The sequence below is a fragment of the Lepidochelys olivacea genome, assembly GCF_965140295.1.
Source record: "Lepidochelys olivacea isolate rLepOli2 genome assembly, chromosome: 1".
Lineage (NCBI taxonomy): Eukaryota > Metazoa > Chordata > Testudines > Cheloniidae > Lepidochelys > Lepidochelys olivacea.
In genome coordinates, this window is record NC_140411.1 from 233,778,403 (window position 1) to 233,801,126 (window position 22,724).

Below are 22,724 nucleotides of genomic sequence, written 5' to 3' on the forward strand. Positions count from 1 at the left end.
ATTTTTGTGCAAAGGGCTAATGCAAACTTATGTCCCACTTAAGTCCAACTTTATGACTTATTTTGAGGATTTAAATTGTCTAGGCCTTGTACTGGGCCCAGAGTGAATTTCACCCATAGACAATGGAACAGCAACACCCCAAAATACAAAGCCCAAAATAAGATATTCTCAAACCTAGTCTGTCCCTTTCCAGTTCAGCCACATTTAGATATTCTGTTTGGTTTCTGCGGGAGACTGAAATTAATGTTGCTTTTTGTTTGCTTCCTTTTTCACAAGTCCAAATCTCAGGTGTTGTAAATTCACATTTGGGAATTGAGATTGTTAGTGTAATACTGCTAGGCAGACAGCAGGGACATACTAATTCACATACAGTTTCTGTGAAAAGTAGGTCCTATATAAACAATCACAGTGTTTTTAATTTATTTTCAGATAAAGGGGAAAAATATTTTCTTACTGCAAGAACAGCTGCTATTGGGATGGCTGCATTCATAAAAACTGTGGAAAGAAATAAAATATGCATTGGACTATTTGAACTGTACAAAAATTATCTTAATATTAATTTGCAATACTTTATACCAAACCCAAGCATAGTCAGTTAAATAATATGTTAGTAGAGGACTTCAACCTCAAACATTGTTTCCTATCATTAAAACTCCCAAAGGAAAACTCCTTAGCAGGAAAAAATTTCCTTCCATGTCTGACTTAGATCTTAAATACACAAACAAACAAACCAAGGAATGTTATAGTTTCTACATTTTAGTGAGTTGAAATAAAATATTTTGAACTGTAAAATTATAATGTATCACAGCAAAAATTGCTTTGAAAGAACAATTTACTACAAATATTGGGGCCATTTCCCTCACCTCTACCTCATTACAAGGAATGTAATTGATTTTAGTTCGTAATTTATCTCTGTCCCAATCACACCCGCTGATGTTATCTCAGGACTTATTAATGTAAAATCTCATTATTAAGGTTAAAAATTTTTTTTTACAAGTTAAACAATAACAGTAACAAAATCCACCAAATGATGTCAAGCTTCCTGCTGTGTTATTTGTCGTGTCTTTTATTTTCTATCATGTTTCATAACACAATAGCCACTGCCATAAGTACAGGCGTCTTGTTTCAACTGAAGTCTGAAAAGGAATTTACTATTGAGAGATAAATCCATTATCTAAGAGTTATGTTACAAACGATATTGCCCCTAGAACAGAATTACTTACTGGAAAGAGATGTGTAAAGCGCAAAGGTTTTGAGACTTATGAGCTCCTTGGTTCTTGTTTCCTCTACGCTAGTGCAAAATATGTGCTCCCAGGCATACAACTTTAACAACTTAATGCCTTTCAAGATCTCATTGGTTTTCTTTAATCTCTCAGTAGAATAATCCTTTACATTAAAAAAGTAAGAAATCACAAATTACGAAATTAATATTATTTAAAATTATTTTTATTAAGAATGCTTTTTTCTATCACTTGTGTTCTAAAATTAGCCAAAGTATTGCAACTGGGTTTACTCATGACCTAGGATATACCTCTAAGTACTATACATAATTAAATAGTTTACCATTTCATGTTCCTTGAAGATTTTAGAGACTAAAGTCATGAGAAGAAAATAAAAGTGATTTTACATTGAAAAAAATTAAAACTAATATGTCTTGGGGAAAATAACCCGAAGCCTATGTATTTAAATGGAGAATGAAACCTGGGAAGAGATAATACTGAAGAAAAACCTGACAATTAAGATATGAGGGGGAGATGGTAACAGTCTAGGTATTAAGAAAATGTAAACTTAGGGTAAGTATCAAGATAAATTTCCAATGATGATCTTTATTAGACTGTAGCATCATTTCCCATTGATGGAGAGTGTGCAATAGGGACTGATCCAATATGAGTACGGAGGTTATTCAGAAATACAAAAGACTTTTGGGTGGAGTGTTATACAGTAGTTGATGTGATCTATTTCAAAAGGACTTATTCACATGATTTAATATTTCATTTCTATATTTTATCATTTTTATTAATTGCTGAGATTCCATACAGTACATCATTTGAATTAGAAAACAACAGGCTCCATGACATCTAAAGCATAGATGGTCATAGATGTGATCAAGCTATTCAGATGGGGTGAAATTCACCTCTGTAGAAAGAGTCAGCACAAGGTGCATATACCACTTTAAGGCCCAAGTTCAGTACAGTATTTAATCATGTGCTTAAGTGTTTTGCTGACAAGGGATGAACTGCTGAATCAGAACCTAGCCCCAGATCCTCAAAAGGTATTTAGGCTCCTAACTTCCACAGATTTCCATACAAGTTAGGATCCTAAATACATTTGAGGACCAGGGCCTAAGTCCTCATTTTCAAGGCTTAAGAAGGACCTGAGTGGTTCATAAGCTTTGTGCTGGCCCTCAGTGCAGGAGTGAATTTCTTCCATGCAAATTTCACTGAGCAATAAATGGTCTCATGAGTGCCTATCTTGTTAAGGAGCTCCCCATTCTGTACAACTTCAATCACAATTCAGAAGAATTATGCTAAAAGTTAGATATTTCTTTCTCCTTCTTTCCCCAATGCGCTCACTGAACATGCGCAGTGGGGTATCTTTGATGTCATTGTTATAGATGAATATTGGAGAAGAGGGTATTCAAATGATCAGAACTCAGTAGTAATCAGGAATGTCAGCAAGAGTGTAACTCTGTGTATTGGTAACACCAGCTAAAGTGTGTAATATATATTGTATTTAATGCACCTCTTAAAAAACAGTTGAAAATGTTACCATTGTACAGTCACCATTGTATTACACTGAAGTTATTTGTTGGCAGCCCAAAAATAAATAAAAATTTAAAAATCAAAATTAATTATGTGGTTAATTTCATTAATAATAAACATTCCCCAAAAATAGTTCTGAGTTTTCTATAATACTTTGTTCTTTTATAGCATCTTTCATCTGAGGATCGCAAATAACTTTGCAAACAACTTGTGAAGTCGGCAAATATTACGACTTTTATTTTACAGATCTGAAAACTGAGGGACAAAAGAGTTAAATGGCTTACCCAAATTTACACAGCAAATTATTTAAAAAACCAGGAATAGAATCCAGAACTCCCAATTCCAGGTTCTCTGCTTTAACTACTGGACCACAGGCATCACTAAAATAAGTTACTTACAAGAGTGCTCTTCTGAGCCTCAGCCAACTTTGTAGCTATGAAATACTGTATTGGAGCGAGCAATACAATAACAGCAGCACCAACCAATGCACTTACTCCAAGTAAGTTATAGAGTAGGATCACGCCCATTATGATCTAAGGAGGAAAAAGACACATAGGAAGAACAATACATTTCAAGACCCCTACAAGGCGAAAAAAAATCCTCTCAGGCTATATAGTCTAATAATACATATAATTTGCATTAATTTAAATAAAACCTCACTTCTAATTTACTTTAGAAGTTAAGTTTTGAAATTCTAGGGAAAGTTTCTACAAACCTTTATTATCATTATTTATTTGTATTGTGGCAGCACCTAGCTATCCTAGTCATGGACAAGGACTCCAATGTGCTAGGTGCTGTACAAACATAGAATGAAAAGATAGTGCCTGCCCCAAAGAGTCAAGCATGCAGTGACATATTAGCTGTTAAGCCAGTAGTGCTCTGGAGTCAGTGGGCTTGATTCTCATTTGTACAAAAGCCCTTTTACACCACTTAAAGGGGCCTTAAAGTGAGTATAAATTACATTTACATTCAACTTAAGGTACCTTTGCACTGCCAGAGAGAGTCCTACTGTAAAAGAGAATCAGGGCCAGGGGAAGTACTTTTATAAATAAGGGCCACTCATGTCAGAAAGGGCATGCGGGATTGATTCCCTACTTTTATTTGTTTCACCTTTTCAGTTAGCTAATGAATTCAATTAACCATGTCTTTCCATTGCATAGTCAAACCACTAACATCCAGTCATGTTTAAGATTTTGCAGAGTATTATTTACATACATAAAAATCCTTTCCTTAGCATAAAGATAAACGAGGTGCCTAGTGGCAATTCGGGCCTGAGGCAAATCCTGCTGTCCTTACTCAGGGCCAGTCCGTCCTTTCAGGTGCCTTTGAGGGTGCTCAGCACTTTGTTGGATATACTCAGCTATTTGTAGGCTCAACCCGCAATCTTTATTCAAGACCAGCAGGATATGGTTTGATGATGTTATACTTAGGATTAGATTGTAACATCAGCCTCAGCCATAAACTGCCTCGCCCCAGGAGTAGCATTGGAAGTCACTGTTCCTCAGAAACATCCCTCAGGGGTCCAATTCCTCTGCTTCGGGATGAGACGGTACCCATATTCCCCTTCCTGACTGCATTAGGGGGAATCACTTTCTAGCCCATAGTTAGCAACTGTTAATTCCTTGTCTTTTTACAGAGAAAGAAAGAAAGAAAGAAAGAAAGAAAGAAAGAAAGAAAGAAAGAAAGAAAGAAAGAAAGAAAGAAAGAAAGAAAGAAAGAAAGAAAGAAAGAAGCCAATTGAACTGCTGATGCAGAAATATTTGTTACTCCACCATGTGAATTGTTGATACCAGCAGCTGCCCAATGCTTTGACAATGAAAAAACTTCAACAATATAATATACACACTTTATCATTTTTACTTTCGTTTTTTTAAGTGCTAGTGTCAGCTACTGGCTTGACAACAGTTCACAGATTTCAAGGCCAGAAGGGGCCATTATGATCATTTAATTTGACTTCCTGCATCACACAGGCCAGAGGAGATCACCCAATAAACTCTGCATCAAACCCATAACTTCTGTGTGAGCAACAGAAGATCTCTGAGAAAGACATCCATATCCCAAGGACATTCATTCAAAGCCTACTGAAGTCAATTAAAATACTGCCCGTTAAGTGTGTTTTCAGTTAGGTCCTGTTGCTCCCTGAGCTGGAGGAACAGCAAAGGAAGTGGCAATAGAAACTTCCTCAGACAGTCCTTTCACCTTCCTGGTGAGATCACCTCCATGGATTAAGAAGATATTTCAGTTTCTATATCTATTCAGTCCTTGTCATTTTCCTGAGATTGATAAAAAGGTGACCATTATGCTACATACAATTTAAGCTACATACAATTGGCCTGAGAGTGACCAGCAGTTCGATTAACAAAGACCAACCGAAAAAACCTTCATATGGTAACCCCCTTTGGACACTTCTAAGACAGCCAAGTTGAAGCAGTGATGTATAGGTGAAAATGTCTGTATAGTTACTAATCCCTTATGCCATCCAGGCCCTTTATTGTCTGTTTTTTCAGCATACATTCTCTTTGATGACCCTGCTAAAAATGAACAAATGACAAAAGTGGATGTTCCCTTCATTATTATGGAGGACTTATATAGTGCCATGAATTTACAATGTAGATCTAATTTATCAAAGCTTTCATTCCTGTTATTTTTCCTTGACAGCTGTTAATAATGCCTATAAGTTATGACCTACCCATCCCCACTAAGAAGCCCAAGAGTAAATTTTTCAAAAATATCTTAGGAGCCTAAGTCTTATTGAAAGTCAATGGGACTTAGGCTCCTAAATTGCTTCCTCACATTTGAAAATTCAGCTACTCCAACTCTAATATTTTTTTTCCTTCCTTCTGATTCATCTGTTCTTCTGCTGTACACAACCCAGATTGGATTAGAACCAGATGTTTAGAACTAGAAATGTATGATAACTAGTGCACCTGTTTAGCTCTCAACACTCAAATCAGTGTTCCTTTCTGTGGCTCACCAACCACACTTTCTGACATTATAACACTTGACATACCATACCTTCTTTGCAATACAGGATCACAGAATTAAGGGCCCAGTTCTGACACTCTTCACTCTTGCCCCATGAAACAGCTGCAAATGAATTCTGCAAACCCAGCAATATTTTGGTTCACCATAGCTGCCTGCACAGATTACTTGTGGCAGTTGCGGAACACATATGAGCAGAGGAAGGTAAATAGGGGCTGTGGGAAAGACAGGTAATCCACGCTAAAATTCAGACCATTCTCCGGGCTTGTAAATATTACCCAGAAAAATCTCTCCTCACTGGCCTGCAGCGATACTGCTTCATAGCCTTTGGAGGAGACTGTGAACAGCAGTTCTGCCCTTGAGTTCTCCTCCTGGCCACAGCTCTTCATTTGTAACTATAGTCCAATGCTATAATTCCCCCTTTTTTTTTTTGAAAGAGTCTCAAAGATGTACATTGCTTTAAAAATATCTTCTGTTTTCAGGGGGGGTTTCTTCTAAAAATTAGGCCCTTACTTTGATGCTCTACCTGAACGGGCATAGCCCAGAGATTGGGACACAGAAACAAGAACCACATCAGCTGATTTGTTTCGATGGCAACCAAGTTATTGATCTGTCCCAAGGTCATCTCTCCCATTGACAAGTTGGATGTGGAAAGCCTCAGGATCTTATTGTATATCATTGCCTGGAGAGAGGAATAAAGTACAGTATATAAAGTTACAATAGCAACCAGACATTGCAAATGTCAGTAACAGAGATTGTCCATTCCTGCAGCTGCCAAACAGAGAGAGAGATTTTTGAAAATAGAGGTTAAATAGTAGAATTATTGCCTCAATTTTTTGTTACTCCTGCAGCCATTAAAAGCAGTCCCACTGGGCAAAATGTCTCCATGGTGTGACTACACAGACCTCATTCAGCAGCAATGAATTTGGCCTGATGGGACTGCTCTTCTGAGCAAGGGCTGCAGGAGTGGTGCTCCTATGAGAGCAATAACATAACAAAAATGACAGCAGAGTGTAGAGAATAGGGATATGGGATAAGAAGGAATACAGCTTATTTTTGATGAAAAAATATAAATAAAGTTTAACATAAGTTCAGACAAATCTAAAATTAGGAGCAATTACAGTAACTGGCAGGTGGAAACCCTGTCATTATAGAATGAAAAGAAAAATTTCATGAAAAGCTCATGAAAGCTTATGCTCAAACAAATTTGTTGGTCTCTAAGGTGCTACAAGTACTTCTTTTCTTTTTGAGGATACAGACTAACACGGCTGCTACTCTGAAACCTGTCATTATAAAATGAGTTTCTCTCATGTTTTCTATTAAGTTTTCAAGCAGTAAGCAGTAAATAAAGGGAAGCTAGGCTGAAAGTGACCTGGTGGAGAGCATTTCGTATAGCCAAACAGGAGACCTGAGTTCAGGAGAGATTTTGGGACTACATTCCCAGAGCAGAATATAGGGTTTGGAGTAAAACAAAGGCTTTCAGTCTACAGCAGAGGCAGTTTAAAACTAGCAGGGTTCAGATCTGCAAAAGCTTTAAGCTCCAGAAGATATTGTGGTACCAATCCTCAGCTGTGGTTAAACATCACACAGATAAAGGACAAGATAAATGAAAGAATAAAATGTGAAGCCATTACTAGGGCATTTTACAGCATGCCGATCTCAGAAACAATGTCTTACTCACCAGTAAGGCACCTCGCAGGTTGATGCCGGTTTCTATGGTAACATAGTAGGAAGCCTGCAGAAACGTCCTCTGCAGGATAAGGGCCAGGAAGAGAAGAACTGCTAGGACATAAACATTTCCGAGAAAATCCTGTGAGGAGAGGTATGAATTTGATGTCTCCTTAGACTAAAAAGAAAGAGAGAAAAGAAAAGTTTTTTGGACAACTATATAAAATGTTGGAAAGATGCTCTGTTATTTGGACATTGGAAATCAGAAGATTGTTTTCATGATGGATTAACAATAGGATTAATAATACTGTAGAAAAGCCATGCTACCTATAAAACCACAGTTCTGACTATGTTGCATACTAGGGCCACTTGGAACTTCTATGCAACCATAGGGATAGAACCCAGATGTTCCTGTTCCAAAAGTACCCAGGCATTTAACACGTGTGCTGAAGGAGCATTGCTCTTAGCAGAACAGAGACTATGAAAGGCAGTTCTGATTCCAAACTGAGGCCAGCAGTTCAACTACACATCCAGGCAGTTCATTACAATACTTCGCACCACTGATGGAAAAAGCCAGAATACTGAAGTCCAAGATTCTGGCACTCAGGGTCTGGGAGAAGCAGTTCACACCTGCCTTAATGCTGAGTGAATTGGTTGTTGATCTGCTCCTTGGGCCAGAGAACGGGTATAGGGAGATGAGCACCAAATCGGCATGCTCAACACAAAGGCAGTGTTGCCAGCTCTTGAAATTTTATCATGAGTCTTGTGACATTTGGTGCTTTTCTTAGGTTCTTCAAATTCTTCAGTTCTTCAAAATTTTGTGCAAAAATGTGTCTGTAATTTTCAATGAAAAATCAAAACATTTGAAATTTTTTCAACTAGCTCTAGTGGCTCCCTTTTTCTCCCCTTCCTCCAGAGCAGAGATAATTTGCACCAACCTTAGTCCTGGCATGGATCATGTCCCCCTCTGCACCTCTCCAGCTGCATTGGCTGGTGCCCTGGGGAAAGGAAGAGTCAAAGCTCCCCCAGCCTGCCTCTAACCCTCTTCTGTGGGAGGGGAAGTAACATCCCTACAAGGGCTGCTTCCCTCCTCCTCTATACTGTGATCCATGATGTGGGTAGGCCATGCCAGGGAGTAAGGGGGTGCCTTACACCACCTTTTGCCTTGCATGAGCATGCATGTGTCACAGAACACACTATGGTCCTACTAGAGGGATTTATTGGGAGGCAGGGAGGAAACTGAGTCTGGCAGCAAGAGTCACAGTGAAAGAATCTGTAGGGTTGAAGCTGAAAAGGAAGGGCAGGGACAAATAGTTTCTTATTCCTCTGTGGAACTTGGTCTAAGTGTTCCATACCTTCGACCCATGGGGCCCAACACTCTGCCCACTGGATGAATGTAGCAGCCACAGGTGACATATTTAGATTTGGCAGATTGCAAGCTTTCCTTTTATAAACACCTCAATGGATCACAGAGCCATGCAGTGGCACAAAAAAAGATGGTTGAATGATATTTTTCACCCAATTTTCTTCAAACCGTTAGCAACACAACTTCAATTTAAAAACAAACACTAAGGTCTCCTGCGTCTGCTGGATGTGAAACACAGGCCTTTGTCTTCTGGCAGCAATGGGCAAGTCAGGAGTGACAACATTTAGCAGAGAATCAATAACTGCACAACAGGTACTGGCAGGGTTTTATTTTTCTTCTAAGCCCTTGGTTTCATTGAGTGAATATCACTGTTCATAGGGGTTGGGTTGACAGTCCTGGAGACTCATGCCTTTTAATTATCCATATCGCAGGTACAGCACAGGCAAACAGCAGTGCAAGCTTTCTTCAACTGTCCCACCAATGCACATCCTAGGAGGTAACAGAGTAGTTTATTCACCCGGCCCATTTTGCCCTTGACTTCTCTGCTGCATATTTTCCTGGCTGAAGACACCTACCCACTAGAAATAGGAGCTCATTTCACATAGACCACATAGCAGCCGACAGAAGAAAACTTTTATTATCTTGGGATGGTTATTGATATTTTATGTGTTTTTTATGTAATAAATTTCCTTTCAGGAATATAAAACAAGCAAATAAAGTCTATACCTACCATCATGCTTTTTTGTGCTGCTTGGTTTCAGCCAGAAGGGAAGTGAAGGTACCAAAATATTGCAAGGAAAGCTGTTCTTGTGGTATTTCTGATCCAGCTGGAAGCAGGATGTACTGGAACTGTTACAAAAAGCCTGTTCTCATGAAATTTCCATCCTGATTTCCAGATGAAAGAGGTTTGGAAAAGTATGAATCCAGACCCTATCTCCAGACCCTTTAAGGTTCTCTCATCAATCATGATTATTGTGCTCTGCTATTAGATTGCTGGCAAGAAGTACTCTGCTCTGCCCATGCTGGCTTATTTCAGTCCCCACACCCACACCCCATTGCATACCCATTCCCCTGACATATGCAGTTTCTCACCAAAGGGGAGGAGGATTTTGTGGGTAAAGCAGTGACTGACCCCCGAGAGATGGGGGTTCAATTCCCAACTCTACCACAAGCTTCCCGTATGACCTTGACCAATCTATTGAGGGCCAGGTTTTCAAATGTATTTAGACATCGAAAGATGCATATAGATGTTTCATGATATTTTCAGAACTGCTTAAGCACATTTGGCACCAAAGTCCCATTGAAGTCAATGACAGTTAGGCACCTAACCTGCTTATACACTTTTGAGAATTCCATTAGGTGCCTATCTACATCTTTAGGAACCTAAATACCTTTGAAAAGTTAGCTCTTAATTTCTGTCTGTGCCTCAGCTCTCTACATGTACAATGGGGATAATAATACTGTCCTACCTCAAGGGGGGATGTGTAGATACACTAATTAATGTTTGTGAAGTTCTCAGATAAGAGGATGATGGGAGGGATAGGAATAAGAGCTTAATTAAAATTGGTAGAGAATTTAAAAGAGAAACAAAATGGGAAGGGCAACGGGGAGTAAGTTTATCAAAATCCATTAATTAAAAGTAACTGCGTTTTGAAAGCAGGCCAAGAGTCACCACGCCAATCTGACTTCTCTGGCAGAAGTTTCAAGTTCTCCATTTATTCTGAGTACCCATTAAATTCACAAACTTCAAAATATGTTTGCCCCAGCCAGCATTAATTAAAATGACAGAAAACGGAGACACTGAAAAGGAGCACAGAGAATGAAAACAGGGGTAAAGACCCTGTGGTTTCCCAAATTTAAGAGCTAAAGGTTATCACTTCCAAAGTGAAACACCCCGTTCTTTGATTGTGCAATAAAATCAGAATTTAAGGTTCTGAGGAAGAAAATGTACTTTGACTTTTGTCTCTGTGGCTCTGATCCAATGCATTAAAGTTCAGTGATGACGAAGAGCTTTATTTAGAAGCTCTTCCACTCTTGCAGTGACTGAATGACGGTCTGATGCAAAATGCAAAGTACCAGTCAAAAGCATCATCGTAATTATACAGCCAAGGAGCAAAGTGATGACAATCAAGGGGTATGTTTTAAAGGGAAAATATTATTCCATTACACTTCCATTTTGCCCATCCAAATTCTAAACACAGACTGTGCAAAGTGTGTGGAGATGTTTCCATATTACAAGCAAGATGTAGGAAGATTTCTTCCTTCAGTCTCTTCTACTACCAGTTAATAAGTAATTCTTTTCTTAAAGAAATCTGTCCTTACCTTTCACTAGTTTTCTGGTAGTTGCTATTTGACAGAAAGTTGCTATATGATAGGAGATGTTCTACAGAATACAGTCATACAGCACTCACAGTGACAACTGAAATTAGATGAGAGCTAGAAGGCAAATTAGACATTTGCCCTTCTATAGCTTTTCAACGGGTATAGTGAAGTACTTTGCACTGCCATAGTCTTCAATCCAAGGATCTCATAATATACACAACAATTAATGGATTATGCTTCAAGCTAATATGAGATTAATAAATACTATTATCCCCTTTTTACCTGTCGGGAAATTAAGGCACACAAGTGTTAAGAGACTGGTTTTTAAATCACCCACCACTGTGAGGGCAATCAGCACCTCTGAAAATCAGGCCCTAAATGGCTTGCCCAAAGTGACAGAGTGAGTCTGTGGCAAAGCCAGGCTTAGAACCCAAATTCAAAGCCCGTTAAACTGTCTGCTACAACATTCATGCAAAGCGGGCACACAAGAGGCACAAAGGCCCAGACAAAGTGAATTTGTTTTTAAAATGTGCTAGAATATTTGTGTGTAATTCTTTGCAATGTTTGGGTGTCTCTAGTAATCATCCTTATCTTACCCGCGCTTTCCTAAAATTATTGTATGAGGGCTTGATCTGGATGGGAGCTTGATAGCTACCGAGCTTGGTAAAGCCCTTATCATTTATCGAGATTCATGGAACAGTGTGGCACTGGATGTGTACCAGCCCTTAACAGGAGTACTGGTTTACCAAGTCAATAGCTACTAAGTACTTCATTTCCACAGTCTGGACAATGGCTCAACACCATTGCACCAGGCTCCATCGACCAATATACCTCCTTTTGAATGCCACACATTCGTGCAGAAAGGGTATGGACACTAGTGCCAGCTGACCATGCTGAGCTTTGAGTGCCCTTCACTAAACCATTTGGTTGCTTCCTGAACACCTGCTCTGCCTGTTTGCACACATCACTAAGTGCATCTCCCCTCTACAACATGTAAAGGTTTGTAGAATCAAGTCCTTCCACTCCCTTAACTTTCTGTCTCATGCAGAATTCCAGTCATGTGGTCTAATCCTGCAGGTATAGCAGGAATTTCCTCTCCTAGTCCCACAAGCATTTTATCTAATCTCTTCTTACAAGCCTCTAGTAGCTGCCCCTCAGCTACTTAACCAGGAGGTGGGACAGAGCCAGACATCAGCAGAGCAGTATAGGGAAGCTTGCATTGCCACTGCCTCTGCTGTGTTTATACTGTGACAACAGAGCACTTCAACTTCCAAGGCTGATAATCTAGCAGCCCCTTCAACAAACTCCCATTTCACTTGACAGAAATAATGAAAGAAACAAAATGGTAATAATGCGCCAATAAGAATACATAGTCAGAAACACAGACAGCCTCACATATATCAAAAACTGATACCAAACCAATTCTTTTAATTCATGTTGCCAACTTACTTTTCCAGTTGTGTTTGTAGCATTTTGGCTAGTATTTTGGAAGCTCTGGACTATGCCAGAAATGCATAGTGGCCCAGCAAAACCCAACAGGTCAGCCAAGTAACGGAAGGTGCTGCTGAGAAGGATTGGCCGTCCAAAAGCCCTGTACATTGCTAACCATATAGAGGGAATCTGATTCGGCTGGTTTGCCACCTTTTTCTGGAAAACAAAGGAATCAATGCACCAAGAATTAGTCTCACTTGCAGTTAATGGCAGCTTCCATTTTATTGCTCTTACGCCTTGTTGGATGCCCAAGTGTTTCATGGAGGGGTTATAAATTCGATTAGGTAGAAAGACAAGATAGACAGTTTGATCGATTTTCAAATGATCTTCACAACAAACTCACCCCAAAACACATCCATCTTGCTTATTATGTTTTGTCCTCAAAGTCATAACACTATTTTGCTTCTATGAATAGTCAGATGTAGCCACAGACTGCTATTAATCATTGTCATTCGTAGAAGGCCTGATCCATCAAACCCTTGCTCATGATTTAATTGGGGATTGGTCCTGCTTTTGAGCAGGGGGTTAGACTAGATGACCTCCTGAGGTCCCTTCCAACCCTGATATTCTATGATTCTATGATTCTATGTGAGGTCAATAGTTCTTGAAAGAGTAGAGATTATTGACGTGAGTAAGGGGTTGCAGGATCAGACCCAGAAATATATGGGCAACCGTCCTCCAGTATATAATGCACTGAATTGTCCATCTCCTGATGTCTTCAACTCAAAACTGGATGCATTTCTAGAAAATGTTCTTTAGCCATACAGGGGGGAATGGGAACGTGGCTTCAACTGCCCATGATGCAGTTTTATGCCCCCTCCCTGATATCAATGGCAAACAACCCATGTTTTTTCATGTCTTTTTTTGAAAGCCTGGCTTAGCCTCACATACGCCAAGGCCCTCAAAGCAGGGACCCTGCTCAGCTGTGTACTCTTGTTGGGGGCATTACAAACACCTCATGCCTTATCCTGCAGTATTTCCAGAGCCCAGACAGGAGCCACCACGCGGTACATTGTGATGTCATTCAAGCAGCCCTGCTGCAAGCCATAGAATGAAACAATTCCTAGTTGCTGCTGGCAGTCGCGCAGCAGCTGAACATGGTGGAGTTCCATTTCTGATTCCAGGAAACGAGCACTCACGTATGGGATCACATTGTTAGGCAGCTATGGGATGACAACCAGTGGCTGCAGAACTTTCGAATGTGGAAGACCATTTTCCAGGAAATTTGTGCAGAGCTTTCCCCAGCTCTGAAGTACAGCAACACTAAAAGGAGGCCTTCTCTGACAGTGGAGAAATGAGTGGCAATCGCTTTGTGGAAGCTTGCAGTGCCAGACTACTACCAGTCAGTTGGGAATCAATTCGGAGTTGGCAAATCCACCGTGGGACCTGTTGTGATCCAAATGTGCAGGGCCATTAATCGACTTCTGCTTAAAAGGGTAAAAGACTCTTGGCAATGTGCAGGACATAGTGGATGGTTGTGCCACGATGGGGTTCCCTAACTGCAGTGGGGCGATAGATGGCATGCATGTCTCAATCTTTGCACCAGACCACTTTGCCGAAGAGTACATAAATCAAAAGGGATAGTTTTCAATGGTGTTCCAAGTGTTGGTGGATCACAGGGGGTGTTTCACCAACATCAACATGGGATGGTCAGGAAAGGTGCAACCAGGGACTTTCTTTCCAGATTTCAAAATAACCACTGATGATGTTGAAATGCCAATAGTGATCCTGGAAGACCCAGCCTATCCCTTGCTCACATGGCTCATGAAGCTGTATACCAGCCACCTTGACGGCAGTAAGGAGTGGTTCAACAATAGGCTGAGCAAGTGCAGAATGGTGGTGAAATGTGTCTTTGGACGTTTAAAAGGTCGCTGGCATAGTTTGCTTACTAGGTTAGACCTCAGTGAAAACAATATAACCACTGTCTGCTGTGTGCTCCATAATATCCCCTCGGCAAAGGAAGAGAAGTTTCTGCAGGAGTGGGATGTGGAGGTGGATAGGCTGGCAGCAAATTTTGAGAAGATAGATACTAAGGCAATAAGAAGAGCCCAGAGAGGAGCTCTGCATCACCGGGAGGCTTTGAGAACCTGTTTCAGTAATGAGTCACAGTAATGTGCGCTGCTTATCTGCATTGTGCCTTCCCATACCATCCTCTTCATTGCACCAGTTTCCCTGAACCTCTCCTTCCCCCAGTCCCCCAAACCCCTATTCTTGGAATAAACAAAGAATATTTCATTCTTGAAACGTTGACTTTTATTTCACAAACATAAAGAAACTGAAAGACCAGGAAAATAATTTAACCTTGGGCAAATGGTGTGATAAAATTGGGAGGAGAGAAACCAAGTCAGCTTGTCTGTGAAAGCACAGAAGTCTTGCTCATCAAAGGTCTTCAAATGGCAGCCTTTTGTTCTTAGTACCTGCCCCTGATGTTGAGTGGAAGGGATACTGCACCTTCCCCCCCCGCCACTGGAACGTTCAGGGGAGGGGGATTGGGAACAGGTTGATGTTTTCAGGCTGTTGTGCAGGGGCTGCAGAGGCAGTCTAGCCTCAAGCTTTTTTTCTTGAAGCTCAACCAGACACCTCAACATGGCTGATTGGTCCTTCATAATCCGCAGCATCCCATCCTGCGTGGCACGCTCATACTTCTGGGATGCTCTCCAGCTCTCCACATCCATGCCCAATTTTTCAGACAATGAAATCCTCCAGGCTCTGAGCTCCATATCAGCTGTCCTGGAAGCTGTGGTCAGATGTTCAGCTGTGTGCATGTGTTCTCCCTGTGTGCTGCCCCAGCTCTGTGCAGACAGCTGGCACAGCAGACCTCGAGTGAACCGCCCAATGACCACAAGATCTGTTAAGGTACGAAGGTGCCAGGACAGGTTTATTGTCGATAAAGCACAGTACTAGCACCTGGCAGACTCTACGAGGATACTAAGACATGTATGCCCATGACAATGGACACAGCTCAGTGAATGGCAGGACTTTCAGTTCCCCTTTGGCTGGACAAAGATACTTCCTTTGAGAAACATCTTTATACCCTGATACAAACAAGTTAGTATTGCCTCTGACATAGTTAGTTACCGCCCCCTGACGTGGCTAGTTATCACCTTGTACATGTTGGTTTGATCAAAACATCTCTATTATGTACTGTCATCCTGACCTTATCTTTTAGGAGGGGTCAGTGTATTCCTGTTATCCTCAGGGAATGTTTTTGTACCATCCTTGATCAGGATGTTCTGGTACCACTTGATATCAGGATGTGTTTGCGTGAGTACTCTGTAATTAGCACTCCTTAGGAATGTGTATTTCTGCAATATCATCCCGGTTCTTGTCAGATTCTGTGAGCAGGTCCTGCCTCAAACCAGGCCTCTCATTAAAGGGCTTATGTCTCAGGATCTCTTCCCGCTACAGAAGCCTTCATTATCTCATTGAACATGTCACCACGTGTTCTCTTTTTCCACCTTCTAATGTGCTGTAGCCTCTCCGCCGGTGTGGAGGATGCGCTGAAGGCCAAGCTTTCCACTGGGAGGCATGAAAAGTGCAAGGCAACCATTGTCAGTGCATACCCTGGATATCATGCAAGGTTGCTATTGAAAGAAACACTCCCCTTATTACACTCAAGTGCAAGCCAGAACATAATCAGAATCCCTAGCTATTCAATGAACCAGTTTGCTGCTCCAACTACGGTAAGTATGGCCCAGCAGCATGGGCGACGGGCCTTGTGCTGCAACTTGTGGGCAACCTGCGTCGGGAGCACAGATGGGCAGGTGGACATTGCCCTCTCCCCCTAGCAACACGGACATTGCTTTGAGATCAGGGACCAGAATTAAGCCTCTCAAATTTTGGTCTTTGTCCTTGGTGGCTCTGGAGGAGGGGGAGAATGGGGTTTGCAGCCATGAGAGAACACAGGAAGCCCACCCCCCTTCCCTTAATGCTGCTGGTAGCAGTCACCCTGGGCATGCAGATTCTGAGATCAACGCCAATCTCTGCCACCCAAACCACCAGCGTGCTAGGGAAACTGTGGCTGAGGGACCCGGAAATCACCACGGGTGGGGGAATCACATGCTCTATTGTTTGTGGTATGAGCATTTGTAATGAAAACTTTCCCCGTTTCCCCTAGGTGACCCTAAGTGAAATCAATCTCCTGAAGGTAACAGATGTGGCATGGGAGCAGATGCTGCAAGTGTCTGGTACAAACCTGGTCTTTATGCTGCTGTGCTGTATACTGCAATGATGCCAGCAGAGTTAATACAGGAGTGGTGTGGGAAAGTGTCCTACTGTGGTGGAAGAAATAAGGCAGCCCTCCCCAGAAACCTTCTGCAAAGGATTGCAAAGCACCTCCATGGAAGTTTCCTGGAGATCTCCATGGAGGATTCCCGGGCCATCCTTGTGCACCCTCTGCATAGCTGGAGTGGCCATTGGGAAGCAGATGCCCACTGAACTTCACATTTTCTTCATATTAAACATAAAATATAAGAGCATGTAACCCCTACAGTTTGATTGGAATTGCATACTCACCAGAGGTGCCTTCCCCGGCATCAGGCTCGGCCACCATGTTGTCCTGCAAACAGCTGGACTGCTCTGGGATTAAATATGGCTCCTGGCTCTTGAGGAGAATGGATCCCCCACTCTCCTGTCTCCCATTCTCCTCCTCCTCCTACTCTTCCTTGTCCAGAATGTCCTCCTTGTTGTTGCCTGAGGTGGCCTGGGACTCAGACTCCCGGGAGGTATCCATGCTGTGTTCGGGGGTAATGGTGGGATCGCTGATGAGAATTTCATGCAGCTCATTGTAGAAGTGGTATGTCTGTGATGACGTTTGCCTTCTTTGTCTTCTGATACACCTGCCCAAGTTCTTTCATTTTCACATGGCACGGCTGTGTGTCCCTGGTGTAGCCCTTCTCCACCATGCCCTGCATGATCTTTTCGTAGATGTCTATGTTTCTTCTGCTGGATCAGAGCTGTGCTTCCACAGACTCTTCTCCCCACAGACCAATAAGATGTACCACTTCCTGTGTACTCCCAGCTGGAGCGCGTTTGGGGTGTTGAGTCGCCATGATCAGCTGGGCTGGTGAGCTCTCCATGCTGACCGAACAGGAAGGGGGAATTAAAAAGTTCCCGAGGCTTTAACAGGGGAGGGTCTGTTTCCTGTGTACCTGGCCGCTGTGCAGCAAAGTTGAAAACAATCTCCAGAGCAGTCACAAAGGAGCATTGTGGGATGCCTCCATGCAAGTCTGTCAACTTACACAACCCTGCATCTACACTGCCTCTCTGTCGACCCATCAACATTGAATTAAGCACTATGCCTCTTGCTGAGATGTAGTAATTAAATCGATGTTACAGGTGAATTAGGTCTCTGGAAGGGATCTGGTAGTGTAGACACATACATTATTAGGTCGCCGTAAGGCAGCTTCTCTCCACCTAAGTTTGTAGTGTAAACTGGACCCAAATGTTGTAAAAAAAAAATCTGGCCCTAGGAGGTTTGGAAGTTCACAGAATGCTGTCTAAGGGTGAAACTCTCCCCTGTGCAGAGGTATAGCACAAGGACTATGCACCATTTGAGTCCCAATTAAGGGCTCAAAATAGGTCTTCATGATGCATAGATCGTGGGCTGGACTACTTTACTGGAGCTAATTTCACCCTATCATAAGAAGTGGTCCATAATGTAAAAAACGTGTTGAATGTATTCCATATCAGGAGGCAAGCATCGCTGCTGTCTTTTAGCAATAGTACCACCTAATATTCTGTACATTAAATTATTCATTAAAAACCAAACATGTTTTTTGTTGGAACACATCATTTATTGCTCAAAGAGGGGTGGGATCTGAGTTACTACAGAAAATTCTTTCCTGGGTATCTGGCTGGTGAATCTTGCCCATATGCTCAGGGTTTAGCTGATCGCCATATTTGGGGTCAGGAAGGAATTTTCCTCCAGGGCAGATTGGAAGAGGCCCTGGAGGTTTTTCGCCTTCCTCTGTGGCATGGGGCACGGGTCACTTGCTGGAGGATTCTCTGCTCCTTGAAGTCTTTAAACCACGATTTGAGGACTTCAATAGCTCAGACATAGGTGGGAGATTTTTTGCAGGAGTGGGTGGGTGGGATTTTGTGGCCTGCGTTGTGCGGGGGGTCGGATTGGATGATTGTGGTGGTCCCTGCTGATCTTAGTACCTATGAATCTATGAATAAGTGTAGAATGGCATTTTGTACATTTTAGTAATTTTGTAAAGAATTCAATTTTTTTAGCATACTAGTTGCTATTGCCAGTATTACTACAAAATTCACATCACTGCCATCACTACTTGAAATTCGTTCATTTGTACTAGGGCTCAACCCACGATACTAAATCAATTTAATATTCCAATTAAAAGTGACCAATTGTCTTCCTTTGTTTGTCCAGTCTAAGCATTTTAAAGTGATTTAAAAAGACAAAGAGAACTCTTCTCAGACTTATTTCTTTCTCTATTTTATCAGCTTGAAAATTGGGTATCACCTAAGGTAAAGCAGGCATCATTCATGCCTTCAATTTGGTTTATAGAAAAATATTCAGAATTAGGTTAATAATTTACACTATTATTACAGTGTTCTATTAAGTCAGGGGTTCTGATCTGAAATTTACTAGCCGAACAAAAAGTCATGGAATTTTTATGTAATTATGATGTCCAAAGTATTGAAGCTCTGTGCTGTTTGGAGCCTAGCTACCTGAGAAACTTCCTCCCTTCTCTATTGTCTGCTACAACAGCTGAGGTCCATAGTGGCACTTAAGCAAACAGTTCCTGAATTCAAACGTCTGAGAGATGCTTGAAGGGCCCTTGACTCTAAAATTTCCTTTCCCAGTTGGTCCATCAGAGTAAGAGTCTGTCGACACTCACGGTATGTTATAAAGCAATGGTTTTCAATCTGTATTCCGTGGACTATGTCTAACGGGTCAGTGAAATTTTGTCGTTACCATAGAACAGTGGTTTTCAATCTGTGTGATCTGTGGATCCCTGGGGGTCCACAGACTAAGTCTAAGATTTCCAAAGTGGTCCGCACCCCCATTCAAAACGTTTTAGGGGTCCGCAAATGAAAAATGGTTGAAAACCTCTGTTATAAAGGCCTCTGGCTGAGGGAATGATGCTACCTTAATCCCTATGTCTTCATTATGAACTGAATGATACACAAGGCATGCATAGCTTGAAAAAATGGACAACATGTGCAAAAGAGAACAACAGCAAAATTTTGTCAAGATATGTGACAATGAGTTCCCACATAGAAGATCTCAGATCAAAAAGGTGGCTGTGAGATTTTGGCTGCATTTCAACATTATGGACTAGGCTATTCTTGATCTGTAGTGAAATCCCCACTGACATCAATGGGAGTTGGAGGACTCATCAAAGGGAATATAGGGCCCTAAAGACATAACCGATGCATGATGTGTGTCATGGCTTGTCTTACAGTATCCAGGGTTAGAATTTGGTGTGGAATACTTTATCTTTTAAACACAATTTAAACACAGCTATAAGATAATGTATTTGAGTTTAAATATCATGCTAGCCAGAAAGGTAACAAAAGAAATACCAGTGTGAGTGTCTTTACTAGAGCTGGTTGAAAAATTTCGGAAAAAAAATTCTATCAGAAAATATTTATTCATCTGAATCTAAATGTTCCACTGAAACATGTCAATTATGACAACATTTCATTGTGGAAAATCAACAACAATATGAAGTGTTTTGATTAAGTGGATCTTATCAGAACAGAACATTCTAATTTTTCATTTTGAAACAACTTTTCATTTTCACATTTATTTTATTTTATACAAATTACTGAACTAATTCCCAATTACAATATCAATTACAAATGGCCAGCTACAATATCCATTACCAAAGAGCAAACCAATTACCCTTGGAATGCCAATCACCAATGACCAATTATTACATTACTTTATTATTTTATTTTATTTTATAATTTTTTATAATTATATTAAACTCAGTTTTATATAATATAATATACTACAAATTTAACCTATAAATAAAACAACACATAAAAAATAAAAATAATATAAAATAAAATAAAACAGTCAAAATTGAAACTAAACATTTCAGTTGATCTGAAGCAAAAAAACCTGGAAATTTCATTTAATGGAAGATTTCAAAATTTTATCTTTGTTCTAATTCAGAAGAATCCTTTTTCCCAAAATGTCAGAATTTTTCCTGGAATGGAAATTCTGAATTTCAACAAGTTCTAGTTTATATCATCTATGTCTATCTTCTAATATAACTTCATAGTTCTTCATGAAATAATAATAATAATAATAATAATAATAATAATAATAATATCCAATCTCTTTTAATCAGTGGAACAAAGCACTTTACAAAGCAGAATACCACTATTCCCATTTTGCTAGAGGGAATCACACAAATACTTTTACACATTCTTATAGTGGATTAAAAAAAATAATTCTTCCCATTTGTGCATCATCCAAGCTGAAGAATTAAGTCTGCAAATAGGGTGATGGGCAAGTTAGTTTCTGCCACCTCACAATCTTTATGAACTCAGACATCTGCTGCATATTCAAATGGGATGCAGCCAGAGCCACAGCTTTGTGTTCTGTTAGCTTTTTTAGTAACATATCATCCAGTAACTTCAGTTTGGAAGTTTTACAATCAGGAAATTCAAAATAATACCATGTGATTTAGGTGCCCAACTACACAACTCAAATATGGAATTATGAATAGTGAGTACTCATAGCAACTGACCCATAGCTTGAAATATGTTTGCATAAACTATTTATTAAATATTCTTGAACAGTTAACAAGTACATAAAAAATTAAATCTGTTCAAGGCTAATTTGTGGACACAAAAAGGGCCTACATTTGTGAACTTAAATTCTTCACTGAGAAAAGCTACCCTAGTCCTTAATTAGGCAAAATTCCCGATTACAGGACTCAGTGACAATTTTGCCTGAGTAAAAAATTGAGTAAGGACTTCAAGAATTGGCCCACTGATCTCAAAGGGAATAAGAAAACACTCCAAGTGAAGTTCACAGTCCTGATCCATCACTGTGTCACTGCAATTTTACACTGGCGTAATTCTACTGAGTTCAGAGTAAAACAGGAAAAAGTAACGGTCAGTCAGGCCCCACAAGTCCATATTCTTGTAGTGCTTGAGATATGTGTGATAAGGCCAGAGTTTTTCAGGAAATGGACATTTAAAATTCAACCTGCATCAGCTCTCTAGTTTTATCCTTGGAAAAAGTAACTCACTGCTGGTTTTAATTCCTGTCTTGAACAAAAAGAATAGAAATAAAGATTCATGTAACTGGCTATTTCAAATACACTTTACAACAAGGAACACTACTAGCCTTATGTTCGGTATCTTTCACCAAAGTGTGATAAAATGCTTCAGGAAGGAACAGACTCCTTCATTCTGCATGGGTTTGGAATGCACTGAAGCTCAGCTATATCCAGTTTTAGTAAAAAGAAAAGGAGTACTTGTGGCACCTTAGAGACTAACAAATTTATTTGAGTATAAGCTTTCGTGAGCTACAGCTCATTTCATCGGATGCATTCAGTGGAAAATACAGTGGGGAGATTTATGTACATAGAGAACATGAAACAATGGGTGTTACCATACACACTGTACCGAGAGTGATCACTTAAGGTGAGCTATTACCAGCAGGAGAGCGGGGAAAAAAAAATCTTTTGTAGTGATAATCAAGGTGGGCCATTTCCAGCAGTTGACAAGAACGTCTGAGGAAGAGTGGAGATGTTTTAGTTGCGCTACATTGATGACATCTTCATCATCTGGACCCATGGAAAAGAAGCCCTTGAGGAATTCCACCATGATTTCAACAATTTCCATCCCACCATCAAACTCAGCCTAGACCAGTCCACACAAGAGATCCACTTCCTGGACACTACGGTGCTAATAAGCGATGGTCACATAAATACCACCCTATACCAGAAACCTACTGACCGCTATTCCTACCTACATGCCTCCAGCTTTCATCCAGACCACACCACACGATCCATTGTCTACAGCCAAGCTCTATGATACAACCACATTTGCTCCAACCCCTCAGACAGAGACAAACACCTATAAGATCTCTATCAAGCATTCTTACAACTACAATACACCTGCTGAAGTGAAGAAACAGACTG

At 40.6% G+C, this 22,724-nt stretch overlaps 1 protein-coding gene across 3 annotated transcripts in view; it reads right to left on the reverse strand.

The window, feature by feature from the left end:
• Window positions 1-22,724, reverse strand: part of ABCC9 (ATP binding cassette subfamily C member 9) — a 135,545-nt gene that overhangs the window by 72,375 nt on the left and 40,446 nt on the right. For all 3 annotated transcript variants that reach the window (XM_084620759.1, XM_084620761.1, XM_084620760.1), the window contains 6 exons: window positions 12,550-12,747; window positions 7,426-7,590; window positions 6,271-6,426; window positions 3,161-3,295; window positions 1,224-1,386; window positions 455-495 (listed from right to left, as the gene is read on the reverse strand). In XM_084620759.1, the coding sequence (XP_084476885.1) occupies window positions 455-495; window positions 1,224-1,386; window positions 3,161-3,295; window positions 6,271-6,426; window positions 7,426-7,590; window positions 12,550-12,747 (858 nt within the window). The remainder of the gene's footprint in view (window positions 1-454; window positions 496-1,223; window positions 1,387-3,160; window positions 3,296-6,270; window positions 6,427-7,425; window positions 7,591-12,549; window positions 12,748-22,724) is intronic.